At 47.3% G+C, this 22,280-nt stretch overlaps 2 protein-coding genes across 2 annotated transcripts in view; both read right to left on the reverse strand.

Moving 5' to 3' along the window:
* LOC8041354 (calcium-activated chloride channel regulator 3A-1) overlaps positions 1-10,539 on the reverse strand; it is a 31,601-nt gene extending 21,062 nt beyond the window's left edge. The window contains exons 1-3 of the mRNA XM_040219281.3: positions 10,350-10,539; positions 7,155-7,269; positions 3,659-3,883 (exon numbers count right to left, since the gene is read on the reverse strand). Coding sequence (XP_040075215.3) covers positions 3,659-3,883; positions 7,155-7,269; positions 10,350-10,372 — 363 coding nt within the window. The 5' untranslated portion in view covers positions 10,373-10,539. The remainder of the gene's footprint in view (positions 1-3,658; positions 3,884-7,154; positions 7,270-10,349) is intronic.
* Positions 10,540-10,599: 60 nt separating this feature from the next.
* On the reverse strand, positions 10,600-20,827 carry LOC115317180 (calcium-activated chloride channel regulator 1). Its single transcript, XM_040219283.3, has 5 exons — positions 20,675-20,827; positions 18,354-18,633; positions 15,778-15,875; positions 12,914-13,133; positions 10,600-10,688 (listed from the first exon to the last, which is right to left on the reverse strand). Exons 1-5 carry the CDS (start codon positions 20,825-20,827, stop codon positions 10,600-10,602), a joined length of 840 nt encoding a protein of 279 aa, XP_040075217.3.
* Positions 20,828-22,280: the final 1,453 nt, after the last annotated feature.

The raw sequence follows: 22,280 nt of genomic DNA on the forward strand, positions 1-22,280 counted from the left end.
ATGCACTTGATCACATGTGAGCCGAAAATGTTTGTGTGCAAGATGTGTATCTATGATGATTATGCGATTAACGCAAAGATGCAAGCGGGCGGGAAAAGAATGACGATAATAATCCCTGGAGAAGGGGAACAAGGGCGACAAAGGACAAGCACAAATCGCCAAACACAGCTCAGTGACTGGTGCGCGACCGAAAAAATCCGCCTGGTCCTTTTATCGAACCAGTGACCTCTCCATTTCCAGTGGAGCGCTCTACCAACTGAGTCAACCATGACTAAGACGTCAGTATAGCAAAGGGGTTTTATCAGCTGCCACCAGTCTAACACAAACAAGGGTGAGTGGCCTGCATCTTAAAAGTTATGATGATTATGATATTAATGTAAAGGTGCAAGCGAGCTGGACAAGAATGACGAAAATATTTCCTGGAGAAGGGGAACAAGGGGGACAAATGACAAACACAAATCTCCAAAGACAGCAAGAGGTGACTGGCGCGCAACCCAGAATATCCCCCTGGTCCTGGTATAGAACCAGGGACCTCTTCATTTCCAGTGAAGCACTCTACCAACTGAGCTAACCTGCAGGAGTTAGACGCCAGTAAATCAAACGGGTTTTATCAACTCTGAACTCAGTCAGACTTAGATGCGGTTGAGGGTGCTCGTGTATCCGGGGTGTAGTTCACAGTAACCGTTAGCGACACTTAAGCGTAACTGCAGTTTAGGGCGCTCGTGTAACTGGAGTATAGTTGCCAGTAACCGTTAGCCACGCTTAAGCGTAACAGCGGTTTGGGATGCCCTTCGGGCAAACCTTAACCGTACCGGCATTCTTCCTATCGGCTGCTGCCGTGATTTCCCTGGGTGTTAGCCCCGAGAGCGAACACAAGCGTCGCTGCGGTCGCCGCGCCCTGATTGGGTGAGGTGTACCGTGACGTCAGGGCGAGTACCCCGCTCCGCGATCTCGCATCGGGTCGCTTCAAAGCACCGGTTTCCTGGTTTGGCGTTGTGTGCCGCAAGCTCTTCGAGGAGCCGGACTTCGTTTACCCGGTGTACAAGACGTTGAGTTAGGCCGATATTAACGTGCTTCCGTACATTTTATAAGCCCGCTTGTCCCTTTTACCTTTAAAATCGGGTTACAAATCCCGAAAACTATCGGCGGAGGCAATTACGCCGATGAATCTCCCCGTCCGTCCACACGACGCAAGGCAATCTTGAGAGGGGTCGGTGAAGCGGTGACGCAAGTGTTTCAGACGCTGGAATTCTGTTCCTTGCATGTTCATGATTTAGGACGATATTAAATCCCGCTTTCAAGGCATCTGAAGCGGCCTTTATATCATGGGCCTTTCGGTGGTCGGCAAATTAGCTCGCGACCCCGACTCTGCGCTGCCACTCTGCATGCGCTGGTTTGCAGATGTTTTAAAGGCCGTGCGTCTGATGATCTTTGAAGTGCTCATGGAACAGGGTTGTTTTACATAAATGCAGCTTCTTCCTGAATTAATTATATAGTTTATACGCGTATGCAGGCATATTTCTTAGAGGATTCACAATTACTGGAAATTAGTTTCTATGGTAGCAGCAAAAACGGCCGAATTTCCCCCAGTTGCCTCTATGATATGTAGTAAACTGCCCAAAATATGCACAGCAATTGTGCCGTAATTTGGAATGTTTATACTTTTTCCTGACATTCTTTATTCCAGCCTTTGGTATTCGGAAAATACACCGTTTAGTCTGAATTTTCATTTCCATTTAAGAGTCACTGCCGCAGGTCCCCAAAAGCTTCCTCAGCCTCCAAACTCCCTGCAACTGGGCTCTCTTACAACAGAGGAAAACAGGATTAAAAGCAAGCATTCGAACGTCTGTCTAGTGGAAGATGCAGCACTGGTAGCAGAAAATGTGGAACCTGTGAAGGGCGACAGTCTGCGTGAGAAAAGCTTCTGGTACTTTAGCTTCAGGACATTTCGATTTAAGTAAAATCTCAATTTTAGGGCTTAGTGGACTAATAACGAGCTAGACACCTTAACTTACGTTTGTTATATATTACTTGAGGATTGATATAAAGAAGTCCACAGACACCACCCGTGTAGTCCATTGAGATACTATCCGAATCCAGCAAAGGTCAAGTGCGAGCAATGTATATAACAAATGTTCCTTGTTTGTTTTTTTACTTTGCCCCTGCACTTGGGCTGTTTTACTTGTGATTCTCTCCCCATGGCAGAGACTGTATTTAGCACGTTGCTCGAGCAGCATGCAGCTTTTCTGCTTCGGCGATCTTGTTTAAAGACAGAGATACAAAAAAAAAAATAGTATACATAACCTGCCAATTCATTCGGACCATCAGCAGCGTTTATTGTGCGAGATGTAAATCTGTAGTGATGCCCCTGCAATTGTGGCCATATTTCTTTATTTTCATATACCAGCTGTGGTTCATGCGTTGCCTGGCCTGTCAGCCATGCTTAAAATGTTCGTTGAAGTTTCGCCTGTAGCTACAGGCCATACCTCAATAAAGGCATATATAAAAATTTACACTTCCTACGAAAAACACGCCAAAAAAAAATAAATAGAAAGGAGCGCGCCGACAGCTAGCGTCGTCACAGCCTCCACAGGGCGAGCGGGGCGAGTCGGGGAAAAATTCTCTCCTCGCCGTGACGTCACCCCGGTTCGCCGTAAGGGGGCGCCAGGCGAACTTCTCGGGGCTAATGGAGCTGTGATAAAATGTTCGGGACGCGCGGTTACGCCCTGCGTTTCGTAAACTGTCAATGACTATGGCAGCCAAAACGAGTGCCATCGATCACTGTAGGATCATTCGCGATACCGCTGAAACTTCTCATTTGCTAAGCCTAACACAATTAACAGCAACCGTTATTTACGAAGTCCTGGAAGACACGAAATTCAGTATTTGAGGAGCAATCGTTTAAATTTGTTTAGAAGGCATGGAATAATCGTTCCGGGCTTTGAAGAAGCTGCAATTTTATGGATTTCCCCGCTAAATTGGCAGTGAGACTGACTCGGTACAAAGGTGACGTGACATCAATTTTCCCGCAGGAAACTAGATTGGTATAGATAGGCTACGCGACGGTCAGGTCACGTGACACAAATTGTTCCGCTAAATTCAGCGGACAAATTGAATTGGTTTGTAGGTCACGTGAACTCAATGTCCCCGCTAAGTTTAGCTCGAAATGCACGGACGGACAGAAATTTCGGATTGGGAATTTCCGTTAAAAAGCATTTCCTGCTTCGAAACTAAACGAATGACGTGCGTTCCACGAGGACGTACACATGCATAAGAGCCTCTGACGGTGTATTTCTGAAATTTACCCGGTGGAAAACATAGTTAGTGTTTTACCGAACGTCCGTATTTCTTGTACTGTTTCCTGCTTCTGCTTGTTTCATCCGATGCAAACTCTGTCAGCCTATCAGCTTAACCGCAGGGTCAGACTGTTTGTATTTTCCTGTTTTTACGCGGGGTATACCACCTGGACGCCATACTTGAATGTGCTGTTCACTGTGCACGCTCAAACGAGCTCACAGGCTACTAAGAGCGGCAATCTCGATGGTGTGCAATGCACGTTGCAACAGAACTGTGGAAGCTCGCTGTTAGCCATCGCGGTCTTGGCTATGACCGCCGGCGAATACTTCCTGCAAGATAATCGATCGAGAAATGCTCTCACCTTAATGGCCAGCTGGAGACCGCAACCGATGGACGTTCCTCCGCTAAGCCGCAGTCGCCTGACGACAGCCGCTAGAGCATCTCTGGTGTTGTTGTTCAGCGAGGCCAGCGGATGCTCGACTTTGCATGATGCGTGGAAGCTGATGAGCCCTACGATCTCACCGTCGTAGATAGAATAACGGATAATGTTTTGCACCGCGGTCTTCAGGTAGTCCATGCGCCCGTACTGGAAACAAAAACATTGCTTTTACGAACACCATGCCGCTACGTAAATGAGTGGTGTAAAATTGAACCTAATAAAAAGCAAACACTTTATTATATACTTCTTTTCAATACAAGTTGGACCGCACGGATGCGATGAGCGCTGGATGATGCGCTTTTGGTGCTGCTTGAATGGCTATCCCATCGGCTCGGGTCTGACTTGGGGAGTACAGAGAAAATGTCTTACTCCTCGAAAATGAAATGGCCGTGGAGCCGACAGCTTTTGCGTTGTTACAACGGCTGAACGCGCGCATCCTCGAGGTTTTTCAATTTTGAATTAGGAGGGGAAACCGTCATCTGTTGCCGTGAACATACTTCGAGACAGCTCGGTGACAGCCGTTTTTGCAGTCTCGGCCAATCCGGTGTCTCGGTGCGTCGGTGGCAGCCCTCTCTGTCTCTTTCTCAGCACAGCACGAAAGCGCGACAGTGTGGACGGTGCGATGCGCGTGCGCTCTCTCGGATGCGGGCTGTCCACCCCGACATGGGAGGATTTGTGGCTGTATAGGTGCGCTATGCATACGAGTGGAGTGATGGACCGTATTCTCCTTTAATAACTAACATTTTAGGAGACGCAGGGTGTGGCTTAGCATGTCCACGCTTTTTACATCGTGAGTTGTTCTTCGACGACGTGAGTGGCCACGTGACTTCCTGCCATGAACTTCCGTGCTCGTGTTTCGGTTGCGGTTTGGAGCAGTTGAGTTTTTTGGCTAAATGTGGATTGGGTAGTCTACTAACATAACATTTTTTTTTTTTTGGGGTCTGTGTGTGTGCGTGTGGGGGGGGGGGTTGTTAGTGTTTTTTTAAGTCCAGACTGCTGCGTACGTACGCCAAAATCAGTAGAGAGCGTACGCATACGTAAAGCTCGCGGCGTTGCGTACCCGCGTGGAGCACGCGCTGTGCGAAGCAGCTAACGCCACCGAAAGCGCACAGTGCTTGCGTTTACTCCTACGCGGAGCACCAGATCGTCTGCTTCTTGCAGAGTTGTTGCGATGATGTCAGAACGCCGAAGTCTTATGTTTGGCTGATTGAAAAAAAAATATATTAGTTTGTAGACCTCGAGGCAGCATTTAGGTCAATCACAGCCAATCAGAGCTCGGCGTTGTTCTGACGTCACCGCAACTCCTGCGCAAGAAGCAGACGACTTGCTCTCCGTATACACAATATCCCTAATAAGTCGGACCGTATACCGGACGCGATGATCCGATGGTGTTAATTGTTATATAAACGATGGGCCCTCTGGTACGAACTGCGCATGCGCTGCCGCAGAAAACTCGCACATGCGCAGTGCGTACCGGAACGTCCATCGTTCCGTATTGGATGTGCAAAAACGGTTCCCTAAAACTCTCTATTCTTGGCTCTGCTTAATTAACACCATAGCTGCCGCGACGATCCGCCTTATTAGGGATATTGTGTGCACCGCAATTTCTACGCCACCGACAAAAGGAACAGCGTCGGGCACATCATCGGCGGCGCGTATCAGCGCCTTCGAATGAGGTTCGTGCACTGACTGAGTGAACGCGAATCTCTGTCGAACGCTGACGTGGCATTCGTCATCGATCATTGTGCGGATCGCTGATCCCTTGTATGTTGGTTGTGCGGAGTATTCAGCGCGTCTGCCGTCTAAACTCTGTTTCACTTTATGTTATACAATTCGACAGAGCCGATCAAGTATAGCGGAGGAATACTGTCCTCGTCATGGCACACATAATGTCATTTATTGTTTTGACCGCCCATTAAGAAATTTTGTTTGTCTCAGTTATCTGTTGGATACAGATAACGCCATGTTGTCAAATTTTTTACCTTCTATCCCAACCGTTAGCGGCACATTCCCAGGGAGTTTGAGCTTTCTGCGATGCATGGTTTATTTACCCCGACTGAAAAACACGGCTCTCTTTCCTCGGGACCTTCATGTATTCGCGACTCCAGCGAACTATAAGGGTCGCGCTGGTCAGGCAAAATGGCGGACAAAAGGAGGTCGGTTTCGTCGTTCAGCACGCGGACCGCCATAAATTTCTTGCACTGAAGCGTAAAATGAGTGTTACATAAAAAGGCAAAGCAATTTCTCGACGGTAAAACCTTCTTCTGCCCAGTGACTGGGAATAACACGGCGGAGGCGTAAAAATAATTACTGGAAACTATGTTTGTTTCTATGCTGCCTACGAGGACCAAGCAGCGCTAGGTGACGACAGAATCGAAACTGCCTACTCTTTTGACTTTTTCAATATTGCCGCTATGCGGCGTCGATTTCGCTGGAGCCGCCATCATTAACGGCTAAACCATTAACGCGGACTAAGTGCTGCGTGACTCTGCGCTTTTTGATGGGCCTGATTGGTTCAGGCGGTGAAAGCAAGCGCAGAAAACCGGGGAGCGCCGTGACTATGCACTTTTGGTGCTGCTTGATAGGCTACATCGGATTGCAGTGTTTGGAGGGAACTTAAAAAGTGAAAGCCGTTTACAACTCCCTGTAACGCCGAATTAGAGCGCAACTCTTGAGGAGGAGGGAAGGGCACTGGGGGGGGGGGGGTCAAGTGACCTGAGGGGGGGTCACGTGAGCTGGGGGTCACGTGGCGATGACAATGCCGATGATGTCATCAGTGACGTCACTGATGACGTCTTTAGTGACGATGACGATGCGGATACCGATGACGTCATTAGTGACGTAACTGATTACGTCACCAGTGATGATGACGATGCGGATGTAGGTGACGTCATCTGTGACGTCATCTGTGATGATGACGATGCGGATGCCGGTAACGACATCAGTGACGTCACTGGTGACGTCATCAGTGATGATGACGATGACGATGCGGATGCCGGTGACGTCGTCAGTGACAATGACGTCATCGGAGGGGTCACGTGACGTAGGGGGTCACGTGACCTCAGGGGAGTCACGTGACTTCGTGGGGTCACGTGACCTCAGGGGGAGTCACGTGACCTCCGGGGGGGTCACGGGACCTCGAGGGTCACATGTCCTTGAGGGGTCACGTGACCTGGGGGTCACGTCACCTTGGGGTGACCTTGGGAGGGGTCACGTCACCTTGAGGTGACCTTGGGAGGGGTCACCTGACCTTGGGAGTCACGTGGCCTCGGGGGTTTACGTGACCTCGGGGGTCACGTGGCCTTGGGTGACCTTAGTTACGCCGACGGCGACGCCGCTCAAGCTGGAAACGGGCGCCTAAGAGCTGCGCTCTAATATGACAGGGTATACAGAGCGCTGTAATAATGTAGGCAATTACTCTCATGCTCTGCGACACGTCCAAGACGAACACCATGCGTGATCCACTGTCTTCAATCTCCTGCTGCTCGCGAAAAGTGGTTTGGATGGTTCTGTTCGCCGGGAGTTTGGGCAATCTGAAGAGAAAGAAACATAGTCACATATATAAATGCAGGTTTAGGCAGAATCTTTTTAGACGAGCCGACCGTAAATATGGCCGCCGTTTAACAAAACAAAAAATGCAAAGCACTAGACCATGCCACTGACAACCTAAGAAGTGCAGAGCAAGTCCTGATTATTTAACTATACTCTCTCGGAAATAGGGGGTGTAATACTAACACCCCTTGCCCGTATATCTTTTCAAAAAGCTACAATTCGACGTTCAGTCCACTGACGTGGAACCGACGATACCAACTTTCACGAGCGGCTTGATAGTCGAGTAATGCAACTTGTTAAAGTAGTTAATGTACGTATTGAAGATTACAAGAGAACACTAAAAGGTCGGGGTTCCACTACCCATGACCATGCAAAAGACAGTCTGCATCAGGGCTGCCGACACGCGGAAAGTCAAAATTTTCCTCGCGGAGGCCTGAAATTTTTCTATTTCTGCCCAAATTTACCTCGCTTTCGCAAATAAATAAAATACTAACTATTCGTTTTTTTCTGCCACACTTGCATTTTTACGATGAGAGATATATTATCTAACCTTTACACCACGGTGCGTTTCGCAAAAATGAGTTTGTTGGGCCAGAAGAGTGGTTGAAGCAATTCTGGCGAGGGGAAGTGTTGCCGGGAGATTCAAACTGACGAATGAAACCCTATCATTGCCTTAGGTGTTATGCACGTCATCGGCACATGGTGCGGCTTTAATAACTTCTTTAGCGCTTTTTATAACAGTCAGTTCAAAGCAAAAGGGTGTAGCACAAGCTCGAGTTCTCAAACTCGAACACATAGAACACGACACATAGTAAACATCATTTCGTGCACGGCACTTCACGAAATATTATAAGCCATGGTAAGTCTGTCCGTTTCTCCTGACATCGCAGTATGTCTCGTTGTACTCAAGCTTTCATTTCCTAGTCACAATTCTGAAAGAATTGTGACAAACAGTGTTGCGCTAATCTACGCATTTTCACAACTGCGTTAGAATGTAAAATTTGTGATGCAGTCATCGACTTTCCTCGTTGCCATGAGGCATTCTAAGCAGCGATCTCGCGGCGACTCGCGTTCGATTCTATATGCAGACTGTCTTTTGTATGTCGTATCATCAGTGTGACCCCGGCTTAAGTCAAACTGCCGCCGACGCTACAATCCAATAGAGCTAATCAAACGGTGCCAAAAGTGCACTGTCACGGCCCTCGCTCTCTTTGTGGCTTTTGCTATTTGACTCAAGCAGGGGTCTCGAAACCCCGGCCCCCGCGGGCCAGATCCGGCCCGGGGTTGCCTTCCGACCGGACAGCGGCTGGCCGCGGTTCTTCCAAAGAAACCCGGTCCGCGGCCCGATTTCAAAAGTTGCGCTGCAACCGGTGCCAAAAGATATGCGCCTAAGAAAACGGCGCCGCAAGCGCCCCAAATGCGCAAAGGAAGACGCCAGCAATAGGTAAAGAAACTGCACTTCAACAAGGTTCTCTCGCCGTGACTGAAAATTGTCGTCATCGGCGTTACCATTCTTAATTCCCGGCTGCATGCTTCAATTTTGTAGCTCATGTAAAAATTTGTAAGCGTTCTTGCGAATTGTGTCAGCGTTAGCTTTATCGTTCTATTAGTCTTTTTTTGCACCGCGGGAGTCTGTCAAAGTTTCCATGCGCTTTGGTTTATGCTTGGCGAGTTTTCGTGGTCACAAACGTTGTGTAACGGCATACCTAGCTAAATATTACTTTTCACATTGAAATATATGCATTCATCCAACTTAGTTTTCATTTTCTTTTCCAATACTTGCTCTGGCGCTCATTTCTGCGCTTGAATTCGTAGCTACACTCCGACAGAGTGTTTACAAACAAGCCCGCTTTGCCCACACCATGTGTGGGCACTACGCTTGCGCAGAAACCGAATTCAGGAGGGGTGGAGCGCTTGCACATGCGCTGTACCGACAGCAGCGCAACCGCAGGGCCGTGACGTCGATGAGTTGAGTCGGTCTTTAGCGTTGGTTGCGGTCGGACTTAAAATGAGAGGGAGTAAAGTACACTGAAGGCAAGAAACGTCATGTCCAATGTCGTCCCCAACGTAGCTATAAACATTCTATCTATAAAAAAAAGCTCGTGTTTTTGCGGTTATCAATTCGTTGAGCGTACCTTCGGTCATTGCAATAATGCAATCCCCATGCACTGAAAAATTCAAACGAGGTCACGTTTATGTAGGGCGTTAAATTATTTTTCGTTAAAGCTCACAAGAACTACCGGGCAAATATTTCTGCTTCCCGCAACGTACCACATGAGCGTTTATTTTTATTATCCATAATCTTGCCGGAACCATTCTTCGTATCACAAAACAACTGCCAAATATCTTGTATTGTTAACACGAAAAAAGGCGGAGCAAAAACGAATGACGACTAATACTGGGAGATAGAAAGCATCTAGAGAGCCCGAGAATGGCAGTCAACGTTTTTCTTGAACGCTTTTCTTCTGCAGTAAAGGAAATACCGTGTAATAGCTTATTATCGACACTTCTTTTCACTATATGGCGAAAAGAAGTGATACTAGTGCGAACTACAGCGTCTCAGTCTTGGCGTTAATTTTTTTATTTCTTAAGCCGTGTTAAACATGCCCATAGATTCTACACAATGCAGCCAAGTAGTAAAGGTCATTATGCCCAATGTATGGACACATACATTGGGCATAATGACCATCACTACTTAACTGCACGGTATGAATCGCGGTTTGATTGACACCGATTTTAATGAGCTAGGCACTATATGCTTTTTACAGTATCTTTACGCAACCAATACTTTTCGTGACTAACCACTTTCATTTGAATTTAAAAAAAAAATGACCGAGCGTTATGGATGTGTTTGGATCTTTTATTCCTTCGGCATTTTTACATCCAACTCGAAAATTGTTTTACCGTAGAGCCATATTTGAGCAAAATGCTCACATCGTGATTTTAATTTTAGCTCATAGGTCTCTCTTAACCATAGCGCATTAGAAAATATTATGTTCTCAAGAGGAACCCTAGGGTTCAGCATGCAGCGTTTTGTGCGCACGAGGCTGAGTATACGTACTTCAAGTAATCCTTGTGCTTCATGATGACTTCCCAGGTGGACAGTCCCTTATAAACTCTGTTGTGCTTACTGTTTCCCAAAGGGTTGTGGGTGTCCTGGTCACAAAACAGTTTTACCTGGTATTGAGAAAGAAAAAAAAAATTAAGAAAAGACAAAAAAGGTGGCGTATAAACCTCGCATAACGCGAATGTTTTCGATTATTGTCGGAAGACTCCAAGACTCTCAGGAATGAATGTCGATTCAGCGACGTTCACATCAGGGCCTTGGAAGCTCGTGGTTGCCAAATGTGGAGCATGTTGCACCACGCGGCCTTTTTCAATGACGCACGAAGGCAAATGTCTGGCAAATTGAGCATATCCAGAAAAAGACGGGGGATGGTCTAAAAAAATCGAGTTGATGAACCATGCACTAAACGTGACCTTGTTTGAAGGACGTGAGCGCCAGATCCTTCATCAGGGGACCTCAGAAAGAGTGGTTTTCAGAAAGAGTGGTTCCCCTTGAAGCCTATTTCGGCAATTCAAGTAGTGCGAATGTGTCGACAAATAACTTTTCTCGCGTGACTAAGGGAACCAACATCGCAGTTCGCCAGCAGATTGTCACGTGGGATTTTTTTGTTTTAATTCGAAAGCATTCAGTGTTTGATGGAGCGAACCGACCTCTTCACCTTTTGAAGCCGCGCCCAACGGCACCTTCCCCTGTCCCAATGGAGCGAAGCCTGTCGTCAGTAGCATAAGTCTCATGGATAGTCTCCTACTGGTTGGCGCGCGTCATTGTTTCAAGGAACGATCGAGGCTCCCATTCGCACTCGCGCGGCGTAGTTCCAAGGAATGCCACCAGAGAAGCCCTTTCCATGGCGGTGCAGCGCAAGCAGCGACATGTCCACCTGTAAGAGGAAGCAGCTGGCCGCAGAGCCCGCCCGGGCAGACTCCGGAGAGGCTGCACGGCCAAGCACAGCGCGGCGCGGCCGCTTCTTCACGAAAGCGCGCTCGGCCGCTCGCCGCTACCTTGTCAATTAATCAAGCATTTCACCCGAGGGTATCAATAAACGCGACTAAAAACCTAAAACGAACCGCTGTTTGCGACATTATACCGAGTGCTTTCAACTGCCTTGCGCGTGCCGCTCGTGAGGGAACTCGTGCTACGTTTGTGACTGTCCGGGTAAGGCTTGCGGAAGGCGCGTAAATGTCGAGATCTCCGTCTAAGAAGAGTGGTTGTCAGGGCGAATTGGTTTGACATCTTATACAATCTTGTGCGCAGCAAAGACGAGGACGTGTCCTGTTCGCTTCTTTTGTTCTCGTCCTTGCTGCGTACAAGATTGTATAAGATCTCTGTATAAGACGTCACAATTCCCTTCTCGCACCGAACGCGCCCCGAAGGAGGGGCTTCAGCGCTATTTTAAAAGCCCTGTTGTGGCTATTTGGCGTGTCAATCTGAAATATATTTTTGATATTCGTGATCCTAGAGGGCGAATGAACATGATAGATTTCAAATACAGAACCCCTTTTGGTTCTCTTTAAGCATCCCGTCTGCATATGTCTCAAATGAATATGTAACGGGCTGCTGAACAACACAAAGGAACGGTGCAACGATATTCAGTTGAAATGATTATCACTTTAAACGAGCTTGCTGGCACTAGTGGGACCCAAGAAAATTCGCACAAAACTCCATTCACCAAGAAACTTCTTTGTTGCGGTGTAATTTCGAGGATAAAAGCGAGCGTTTTCTTCCAGTCTCTCCTTCGCAAAACTTGATGACGTATTTCGGAGGTCGCAATGTTGGCATGTTCCCCCGAGTGACCTACATGAACGCGGCTAACCGATTGGAGCCGAGCATTCTGTGGGTACTCAATTTCGGCTGGACATAATCATGTAGTTCGAAACGCACTCGGATACTGGCTCGTTTAATCGCTGCAATGAAAACCGTAGCCACTAACTAATAATCATCATCATCATCATCTTTTTCATTTGCTCAAGAGAGCGGCAGCACCGTTGAAAGGCAACAACCCGCACCAGTGAGGTTCGCGATGCCGCGTCTAGTGATGGTTTTTACGAGATGATACTATATACAACATGAGGACGACATGACCTCCTGCACGTTGAGAAAACCGCTCCCTTAGTGTCGGCTACTCGGTGATGGTCCAGGCAAGTCACCCAGCGGGCCAAGGTGACTTTTAGCTATAGCTGGTTAACCCTGACAACGTCTAACCCTAACTCTAACAATGTCTAACCCTAATCATTTCGAACTCTAAGCTCGCTGGCTAACCCTAACAATGTACAACAACCCTAACGCTTGCTAACCCTGACAATGTCTGGAGTTAAGCGCGTGCCCAGCGTTTTGTCATCCCCAGCGCGTGTCTATTATATGCTCTGGCGGCATACAAGCGACTCCTGGTCACGAGTTGTGGCCGCGAGTTGAGGGATCGAACGCGGCTCGTTTTTCTTTAACTTTTTTTTGTGCGACTACCGTTGCACGGGGGGAAGAACTAACGCGTGATTATTGAGGTTATTATAAACGCAAGGGCTTTACTGTAAACGGCATTTGAGCAAATTACAAGAAATCGTTGCACCGTTCCTTTAGAACATTTCTCTCAAGACTCACCCCTTCTAGGTAGGGCAGAAACATGACGGACTCGGCAGCCCGGTCAGGGCCCTGGTAGTACGTGACGTCACAGGAATAGGGGGACGTGGAGCAGGAGTTCATGTCCGGACACACGCCACCGGTTCCGTTCGTTACATTGTAGGATATCAGGTCACTACATCTCACCGCTTTCATCTCAGCGCCATTCTGAAAATACACGAGACAATTCCCGGAAGTTGATCGTTTACGCTGCTAGAAATGTTGGGTTACAAATACCTAACGACGTTACTGGTTACGCGTTACTTTTTGCAGTAACGTAGTAGCGTACTCGCGTAATTTCTAAATCACTAGCGAGTAAACTATTCTTGTTACTACCTACGGTACTGCCTATGGCATTACGTCACTTGTTACTATTCATTTATAATGTTTGTTTTAGCTTAAAAAATTGACTCAAAATGTATAAACTTTGCCTAAAAGCGAAAATACTGTATTTTCTTCTCCGTGGCGTCATTTCTCTAATTCGTTTAATAACAATAAAATATTCCGCAAATTTATTTTAAAAATAAAACAAATGCTCTGAAATTTTTTTTATACAAGATGAACTGTTGTCGAAGTTCTTATCTTAGGCCTTTCGCTGTCAATAATATTGAACACTAAAGTAATGCAAAAGTAACATTCATTAGGTTTTTGGAACTAACGAAACTGTATTTCGTTACGTTTGGGAGGCAGTAACGAATCTCAGTAACGCGTACATTCTTGACGAAGTAATGATTAACGCTATTTCGCTACTCATTTTCGGTAACGGCTACAACAGTGTTTACAGACGTATCTCGTTGGGAGGAAACGGACAACTCCGTCTCCCCCCAAAAGACCGTTCCTAATGTGAATTGTCTATAATAACGAGGAAAGCAAATTCGCGTACTTACCACCTCACGAACAATTAACACAAAGATACGAATTACGATGCTTTAGGGAAGCTTATAGGGATACTTCAACAAAATTTGATATATACAGGTCGTGTTCAGAAATCGGCTGAGTATGATCCACAATATGCGTAAATTACAATCGCATTTCAAAATACAGCCCAATGGCTGCATTTTTTGTTATAAACGGCACAGTCTGGCAAGTGCTCGAAAAGCAGCCAGCGCAGAGCACGTCACATCCGCCGCAATCGTGACGTAGATTGTCTCGGGACGAGCAAAGCTGCGGCGAGGCTGACTTCGGGAGGATGTCCTAGCCTATCCAGCCACCGAAGCGGCTGGCGCACGCCAGCGATCGGGCCACCACAACTAACACCAAAGCTGGTTTTGTTCGAACTTTGAGTGACGGGTTAATCTTCTATAATCTTGTAGAGGGACAATAGCGACGTCTGGGAGACACAAAAGAGAGACTCGGAAAGAGGGGAGTTCCTCCTCGAGTCCTCCTCCCCTTCTCTCGTGGTGGCCGGAGGCGAGACAGTTATAGACACTACCTGCCAAGGTTCCTAGACGAGCATTACAAACGAAGTGGTAGCGACATTCACCAGGCGTTCTTTTCCAATCGTTTAATTAGTTTTAACATTCCTTTTTGTATCTTTTTCAACAAGAGAACACGAATATACCAAGAAATAAGCGCCGAAATTTCGTTGTAGTATCCGTTTAAAAAGCCACTAACACGGCAAAAAATGTATTTTTCCCTGCGGGGCAATCGTTTTGGGAGTCAGGACACTACCTAATCTTTTTTTACTTGAACTACGCGTAGTTTTCTTCTTTTCTTTTCGTTTTTTTTATGGAGCAAAAAGACGAATCTGAAACTAAAGCGCCGACGAGGGTTCACGCGGAACACTGAGGCGTCACGCGTTTTCGAAGTATGTATAATACCCAAGAGTGCACTGGCTAACACTCTGCCGATGTCAACGCACGTCTTGACCATAAAGCAAGAGACAACAAAAAAAAAATCATGAGCCATTCCACTTTGTGAAGGTGGATGACCAGCGAATTTGTTTAGCACATGACACAGACCCGTCCCGAGGAGCCGGAGGAAACTAGACACGCGTGACGGGACCACCACCCGAGGAAACTAGACACGCGCGACGGGACCACCACCCGAGGAAAGTAGACAGCGCGATGGGACCACCACCCGAGGAAAGTAGACAGCGCGATGGGACCACCACCCGAGAAAAGTAGACACGCGCGATGGGACCGCCACATAGAAAGAGCGGAAGTAAAGGAAACAAGGCACGCGAGCGCTTTCGTTACGTTTGGAAGACAACAAAGAGAGGGCGGTGCGAGCGTAGACATGGTCGACGCGGGTCGCACAGTGACAAATCCTTGAGAAACTTTTATTATCTACCGGAGAGTCTACTGATCTTGAAAATGATGCACATTGATAACTAATCTACTGAATAGACCTATTGCTAAATTTCCCAAGCATCAAGGACAATGCAGGGAATGGTGTTCCACGCGTTGCACGTGCCGGCAGTAACTGTTTTAGAACAAGAGCCTAAAACAAACGGCATCTTGCACGCGCGTTCGTCAAGGCTTTATTTTGGTTATTTACTTCGAATCTTTTATACGGAGAAGGCGTGCACGTGCGGCGCGTGCGGCGGTGCGAGCGTACAGTTTTTGGTCACGTACGCGAAAAATCTACGGAACCTAGAAACAGCTTCGCTGTAAAAAGATGAGGTGGGGTAAATAAATAAATAAAAACATCGTACTTTGTCTTGTTCGCGAGGTGTCTCACTTTAACCAAATATTAATTGTGAGAATGTGACATTTCGAAAATTGGCTTGTACAAGCTGTCGTTCTTGGGAAGGTGTAACATCGTCTCTGTGAACGTTAGAAACTAGATGTAGCGGTCCTTTAGAACGTACCGGGTTGGCACTGCAGTACAAATTCTTCTTAGGATATTCCGCGTTCTCGGAGTAAACTTTGTATCGGTGGATTGCCCAGTGATGTACCAAGTGGTACTCTGAAAGAAGAACCACGGGTATCGCATCAACCACTTTTTATGAACGAGCGCTGGTCAAAGAAGCGTGCAGACCGCCAATCCCCGTGCACGGCAAGAACCAAGTGCCGTACACAAGCACGACAAGACGCCAGACGTGTCACACGACATGCCGAAAAGATGGCGTCGTCCATACAGTCACGGCGTCACGTGAACAACAGCGACACCGTGATTGGCCACCGCCTGATCGGATTCCGACATCTTTCCCCATGCGTTGTACAAGATGTTGGACAAGATGGCCGAAATTTGACTTTCGAGATTCCCGGTGCCGAAAAAGCACAGGGGTCAAACTGGTGAGCGAGTTTATACGTGGCTTGCAATGACGTCACATCGGCAGCCATTGTGGTGGCCATTCTGCTGAGCGCGTACCTCCTGCAGCACACATTTCAAATCATAAAACTTAGAGGATGCTTAAGCTTCGCCGTTTAGAGAGGAACGCGATAGACAAACATATAAACCCCCGCTCGTTCATAAGTCACGTGAAATTGTCTCTGAGTGGCCTGGCTCGCAACCGAAGGGTCGCGGGTTCGAATCCCGCCAAACATTCTTCAAATTTTTTGAGGCAAACGAATTACTTTCTAAAGTAAAATCACTTCAGACAAGGCACCTCGGTGACTCTGAGGTAAAGCGCCATGGCATATGAATCCACAGGTGGCGGGTTCTAATTCCGAGAAGTGTTTGAATTCTTAATCTAAGCAGCTCCTGCTTAGATTAAGAATTCAAACACATCTCGGAATAGAGATCAGTTTACAAGAATTCATCATGCAACGCAGAGGGTCTGTAACGTACCTACGGTTCAGTGTCTGAGACCCTCACAACGTTGATTGGAATTAAGAGGAAAGGTGAAAATTATACCAAAGGAAGGCGACCATTTTGGTCCTCAACATTTCCTTCCGATGCTTTCTTAATCTACTGAACAGATTGAACAAAACCGTGTAGCAGATCTGGGCAGCTTGCAAGCACAGTACAGGCTCCCCCAAGATTATGTTTAATAAAATAAATTGGTCGGTGCATACGTGTAGTATGTTTCATAAATTTCCGTAGAACTACGTGTAGGTGGCACAAAAAATGAGGGGGGGGGGGGGGGGGGGTTAACGCTTCGCCGAGTCCCGCTTGAGGGTCGCGTGAACTGCCAGTGCCGCAGAAGAGGCGAGCTCGGCCGCTCGGCCGCTGTACAGAACGATAAGCGAAGACTGTGGAATCACGGCTGCCGGAGTGGCGTCTATCCCCGTTTCAATCAGGCAGGAACACGTCGCGTTTGAAGCGAGCAAGCCAGCAGATAAGAAATTGCTGCAGAAACCACTCTTGTTGCTTGTCTATGATTTGCGAGGCCATTCGTCTAGGAGAACCTCAAAGACGACCTCAGGGACGAAGTCTAGGACGACGTCGAGGATGATGTCCAAGAGGGCGACCTCTAGAATGACCTCTTGGACCACCTCGAGGACAACGTCAAGGACGACGTGAAGGTTGTCAGGTCCGGCGAAGGGTGCGAATGTGAAGGAGTGTGAGAATGTGAGCTGAAATGGTCTACTCACTACGAGGCCAGAAAGTCTAAAAAAATCTGTGAGAGGGGGGGAGGGGGATGTAGCCAAAGGATGCTATCGCATTAAAAGGACGCGCGTGCGCACTGCGCGGTTCTCTGCAGCAGGCACGGTGCGCCGTCAGGGAGCGCGGCGATGCAAATCGGTCGGCGCTCTCGTGTTATCTGTGTGACGCCACTTCCGCGACCAAGTTTTCGTGACATCGATCTCCTAGCTTTGACCCCCTTCCGAAGGAAAAAAAACAAACAAACAACGTAGTAATGCGTCAAAAAAAAAAAAAGATAAACGATGTGCAGTGACATTTTTTTTTATAATGCAATACTTTTCGACGTAAACAGAAACCATAAAACACGCCTTCTGAAAAAATTTTAAAAAATTTTCCACCTCAAAAGGGATAAGAACCCTAATACGGTTCACTCCACTAACATTTCAACCCTAGTCACGAAATGAGGACGGACTTGCGGAACGCTAGGGTCCTTTAGTTTTCTCTTCTCCACGAAGCCGGTAACGTGACCTCAAAGTCTCTCTTGTGGCTGTTTTAACCACCGGTAGAGATAGCGCGTATTCACGAGCAAACGGCCTGTCGAAGACGCATTCCAAGTACTACGGCTGGATCATTGTCTAAACCCCGAGACACTGATAAATAAAATAACAAACAAGACGATTTGGGGCGTCTGTGGTCAATATCGTCACGTGACACCTTAGCGTCATAATCCCGTGACGTCACGGTATCATGTGACCTTGTTTGTCATTTCCATCCTTAATGTCTCAGGGTTCAGATTACAATGTTTCCTAACCACTTCAGTGGCTATTTTAACGCCCTGGAGATATGTAGGCGCATTCAGCAGCAAACCGGCCCTATCCAGGACCCGCTCCGGGCGCCATAGCTGCGATAGCTCACCCGGTTTTCCGTAAATCGTGGTTGTGGTGCCGTTGAGTCTGGCGACGAACACGGGCGGTATACGGACCGGGGTGTTTGCGCTCCCCTTCGTGGCCAGGGTGCCCAGCTCCCTCAGGCCCGGGATGATCTGAAACTGGGCGTCGCGGAACTGGGTGCCCCAGACCATTTCCCTCTGCACCGTCCTCGGCCAGTTCTTGGGGACGCTGATGACCACCTCTTTGAAGTAGAAGTTGCCCCTGGTGGCTTCGAAGAAGAACTGAGAGGCCTTCCTGAATAACACCTGCGTACGCAAGACGAAGGGAAAAAAACGTTGAAAAAGGTAGCAGTCTGGTGTCGATTCACAGTACTGTCAGATCGAACGCGTCGACTCCTTATCGCTCACTAATGTACCATTAAGTGTCTTGCACTTATGTAATTTGCACCTTACTTGAGGGAGAGATCGCCAATGTCAGGCAATGTCTTCCGTCGCCACCAGAAATGCGATCTTCGGGTGACTTTGAAAAAACTTATTCGGTTCGATCAGTACGGTTGATTCCTCTGCATCTTTTTTTTACTTTGAAAGTATTCAAACAGCTAGATGACATGACTACTAGCATAGTCATGTGACGTCACGACTTCATGTGACATCATGACACGTAATGTGAGTCACTGTTCATCTGTATATCAAGCTCACAGTATGAATTAATATAAGGCACGATCTCATCATTTAGAATTAGAATAGAGTCTCACAATTTAGATTATCTAGTAATGCTGCAAGCTATGAACACTCGATATAATTTACACCAGCTCACGTGGCCGCTCGTTCTGGCTGCAAGTTGAGGGATGAAGGCTGCTCGTTTTTTGTTCTTTTTTCGAATTTTTTATTTGACTTCCAGTGCGTATAGAGTGAAAAAAGTAACACGGGTTTTGTAAGTTATGAACGTCGAGGATTCATTCTAAGCGTCATCTACTGAAAGTGCAAACATTGTTGCACCGCTTTTTTAAGAAACATTTACGCATGTGGTTTTCGGTGGCGTCGTATAGAGGAGCTTAGAGGGGCGATGCGAAAAGTTTTTATACTTTTAGTAACTACCGCTTCGAATTATTTCTTTACATTTGTACCCTGTCAAATAAGAGTTAGCCTTTTCTGGGGCAATCGCAGTTGCAGACAAAATGCGGAAAAATTTGCAGCTTTCACGTTTCCTCGACTCGCAGTCAGAAGAAGTGGTCGCATAATCTGGAGCCGATTATTTTGCATCTAACGTTTATCATAGCCACGCGCAGGGGTTGGCAACACATATGACACGCATTAAGCTCTATCAATTGTTAATTGCGAGGTTATCCCCGCCATCCCAGCGATGTGGCACCCGAATGTCGAAGCACTGATTGTCCCCGAGCCCAGATCCAATTCTCACGCTCTAGTCGCGTCCACAGCATGTTCCGAATTTAAATGCACTCACCGTGAGGATCGCAAAGCTGGATAACTAAACCCTGGGGATCGGACATTTGACGACGTCAACAATGCGATTCCCACAACTTTGTCATCAAGTTTTGGTGAAGGAGAGACTGAAGGAACAGAAGCGTCGGTTCCTCCGAGGCAAGGCGCCGTCCCACGGCCACCTAGTTGGCGGGTTCGGATCCTTGCTCGAGGTGCCCGCAGTCCGTCGGTGGCTTATTGCGGAGAAGGCGCCGTGCAATCGAGATTTCGGTTGCACGTCAAAAGGTCCCCCGAAGGTCGATATTAATTCCCAGTCCTCGAATGGAACGTGCCAAATGCCCCTCGTTGGTTTGACCATAGCCTCCAATATACCGACAAAGCCTGGCAGATCGCCACGAGAAGCGGCCGCCGAAATGAGAAGGTGGAGCGGCAGACAACGGATGAAAGGAGAGCCACGTGACTGGCGCCCCGCTGCGGCGAGACGCCGAAACACTTTCAAGCGAACAAATGTATTTCGGGTCCTCGCCGTTGCAAAAGCTGTGCGCTGACGTCAAGGTTCCCCAAGAAATGGTTCTTTGATGCTCTGTGCTGCCAGATCCTCCCGCTCCAAATGTGCAACCGTGCACTCTCTGGCGCCATCGTTGACTGCCAGGCTTTGTGAGTAGAAGAGGCTATGGTTTAACACGTAACCCCTCCCCCCACCCCACACACACATACACGCTAACAAGTACACATATTTAGACTGATGAAGAACGTCCGCTCTTATCCTTCGTCAGTGGCTTTGCATACCAATATCCTTGGGTCCATGAACAAGTGCCAGAGTGCTTGTGTAAAGCGAGAAACTTTATCAGCCAATATTGTTGTTACACGGCTCCTTTAAACACCGGTGGAATGTTTGACGTACCCTCAGGTTGTTAAGGATGTCGATGTCGACGTTCACACTCCTGTCAATACCGACGAGGACATTCATGTAGCCACCGTCGCTTTGGTCCAGATGAATGGTGGTGCACGACGACACCATCACTGCCAGCACCAGGAATGGCAGGGCGTTCGTCATCCTCTGGAAGATTTATTTACTCATCACAGCCTAAATAGCACTTGTTGCCTACTCTAAAATCAATACCCTAGAAGATAAGGCCTGCATCTGACGTTGTCGTTAGTGTATCCCCAAGCCGCTCTAAGCGGCAAATGTAGTGTATATCTTGACGAGAGTGCTCCGCGAACAGGGGGCCTCATTCCGCGAACACGCCCCCAATTTTTTTTTTCTTTATGTATATTGTCATTCCACGCCAAACGATCCAGCCCCTAAATCGACCATCACGGATTTGGTTTTAAAAAATTGCAGGCACTTAAATCGACGTAAAAGTAATCTTCCCAATATATTTTTGCAGTAAAATTCTTTTTGCTCCTTTGGCGACCCCTTGATTACCCCGAACAACTCAGCTTCAGGGGCTATATACGGCATTTCTTTTCCTGGCAGTTTTGAAAGTAGGCTGTAAAATAACACTGTTTTTAGTAACTAAATAGGTCCCTCTAAATACCCAAATAGTTACTTGCATGTAATTTCAACCTTTTCTTGCAATTCCGGGGCACTATAAATAGCCTAAAATGCCGATATTCACCTTTTTTTCCTCGGAAAAGGGCAAAATTCTCAGGCATAAATTTTACTTGTATTAATAGCTCTTAGATTGAAGTTCATTATAAAAATATTTTTCTGATAATATTTGTTGCGGTGTTTTGACGAAAAGATCATCAATCTGGAAAATAGCGCAAAAAGAGCAAATTTCACTTAAGAATAACGTTGTGAGGTGGTCGGTCTAAAAATATATTGTCAACGGCAATGCGTCATTTAGAACCCAGACATCAAATAAGCAATGTTAGAAAAAAGTGTTATTTCTTAAACGCGAAAAAATAATTTTTCGATTTCGGTCGCCGCACCGTCGCGTGCCTGTCTAGAGACGTCGAACAGGGGCGTACTGCAGCGGCGACGCCGCCGGGCAACAGAGCAGACGGGTTCGCTACGCGAGCGCGCAAAGCAGACGGGTTCGCTACTCAAGCGCGCAAAGCTGACGGGTTCGCTAAATAGGCGTGCAGCGCAGACAGCAGAGTTTAAAAGTGGTTTTGGCATCGTCTACTAATCGCCCAGCGGCGTGGGTTCATATGTAATGGGTGTAAAGTGAACAAACCTTTTCCCATGGAACCTAATAACGCAGGTAATCTGGCTTCCACGGATCATGCCAGGGAATCTCAAGGTCGGTTTCAGACAATATTTTCTACTAGTTATTGCTTTTAAACGGTCTAAAAGCGAGGTTTTAGCCTCGTACTTGTTACAGTAATTCCAGAAACGCAGGTGAAATTCTGTTATTTGAGTGCACTGAGCAAACAATGCATCTTTTTTCAGAAGACCATCTTGTGCCATGTTCATTGGGGCCAAAAGAGTGCCATAAAACGACGCAAGTCAACAGGAAGTTTCTCGTTATAATTTCAACTGTGAGAGAAAGAGAACAACG

This window comes from Ixodes scapularis, unplaced genomic scaffold (assembly GCF_016920785.2).
Source record: "Ixodes scapularis isolate PalLabHiFi unplaced genomic scaffold, ASM1692078v2 PGA_scaffold8__174_contigs__length_109621045, whole genome shotgun sequence".
In the NCBI taxonomy this organism is placed as follows: domain Eukaryota; kingdom Metazoa; phylum Arthropoda; class Arachnida; order Ixodida; family Ixodidae; genus Ixodes; species Ixodes scapularis.

What these genes read in the sequence shown, in the direction of transcription:
- LOC115317180 (XM_040219283.3), bottom strand. Translation starts at nt 20,827, where the DNA reads ATGACGAACGCCCTGCCATTCCTGGTGCTGGCAGTGATGGTGTCGTCG. An exon ending in TGTACTGCAGTGCCAACCCG is followed by an intron (nt 13,134 to 15,777) that starts GTACGTTCTAAA and finishes GTGTATTTTCAG; the next exon opens with AATGGCGCTGAGATGAAAGC. An exon ending in AAATGTTCTAAAGGAACGGT is followed by an intron (nt 10,689 to 12,913) that starts GCAACGATTTCT and finishes TCAATTTGCCAG; the next exon opens with ACATTTGCCTTCGTGCGTCA.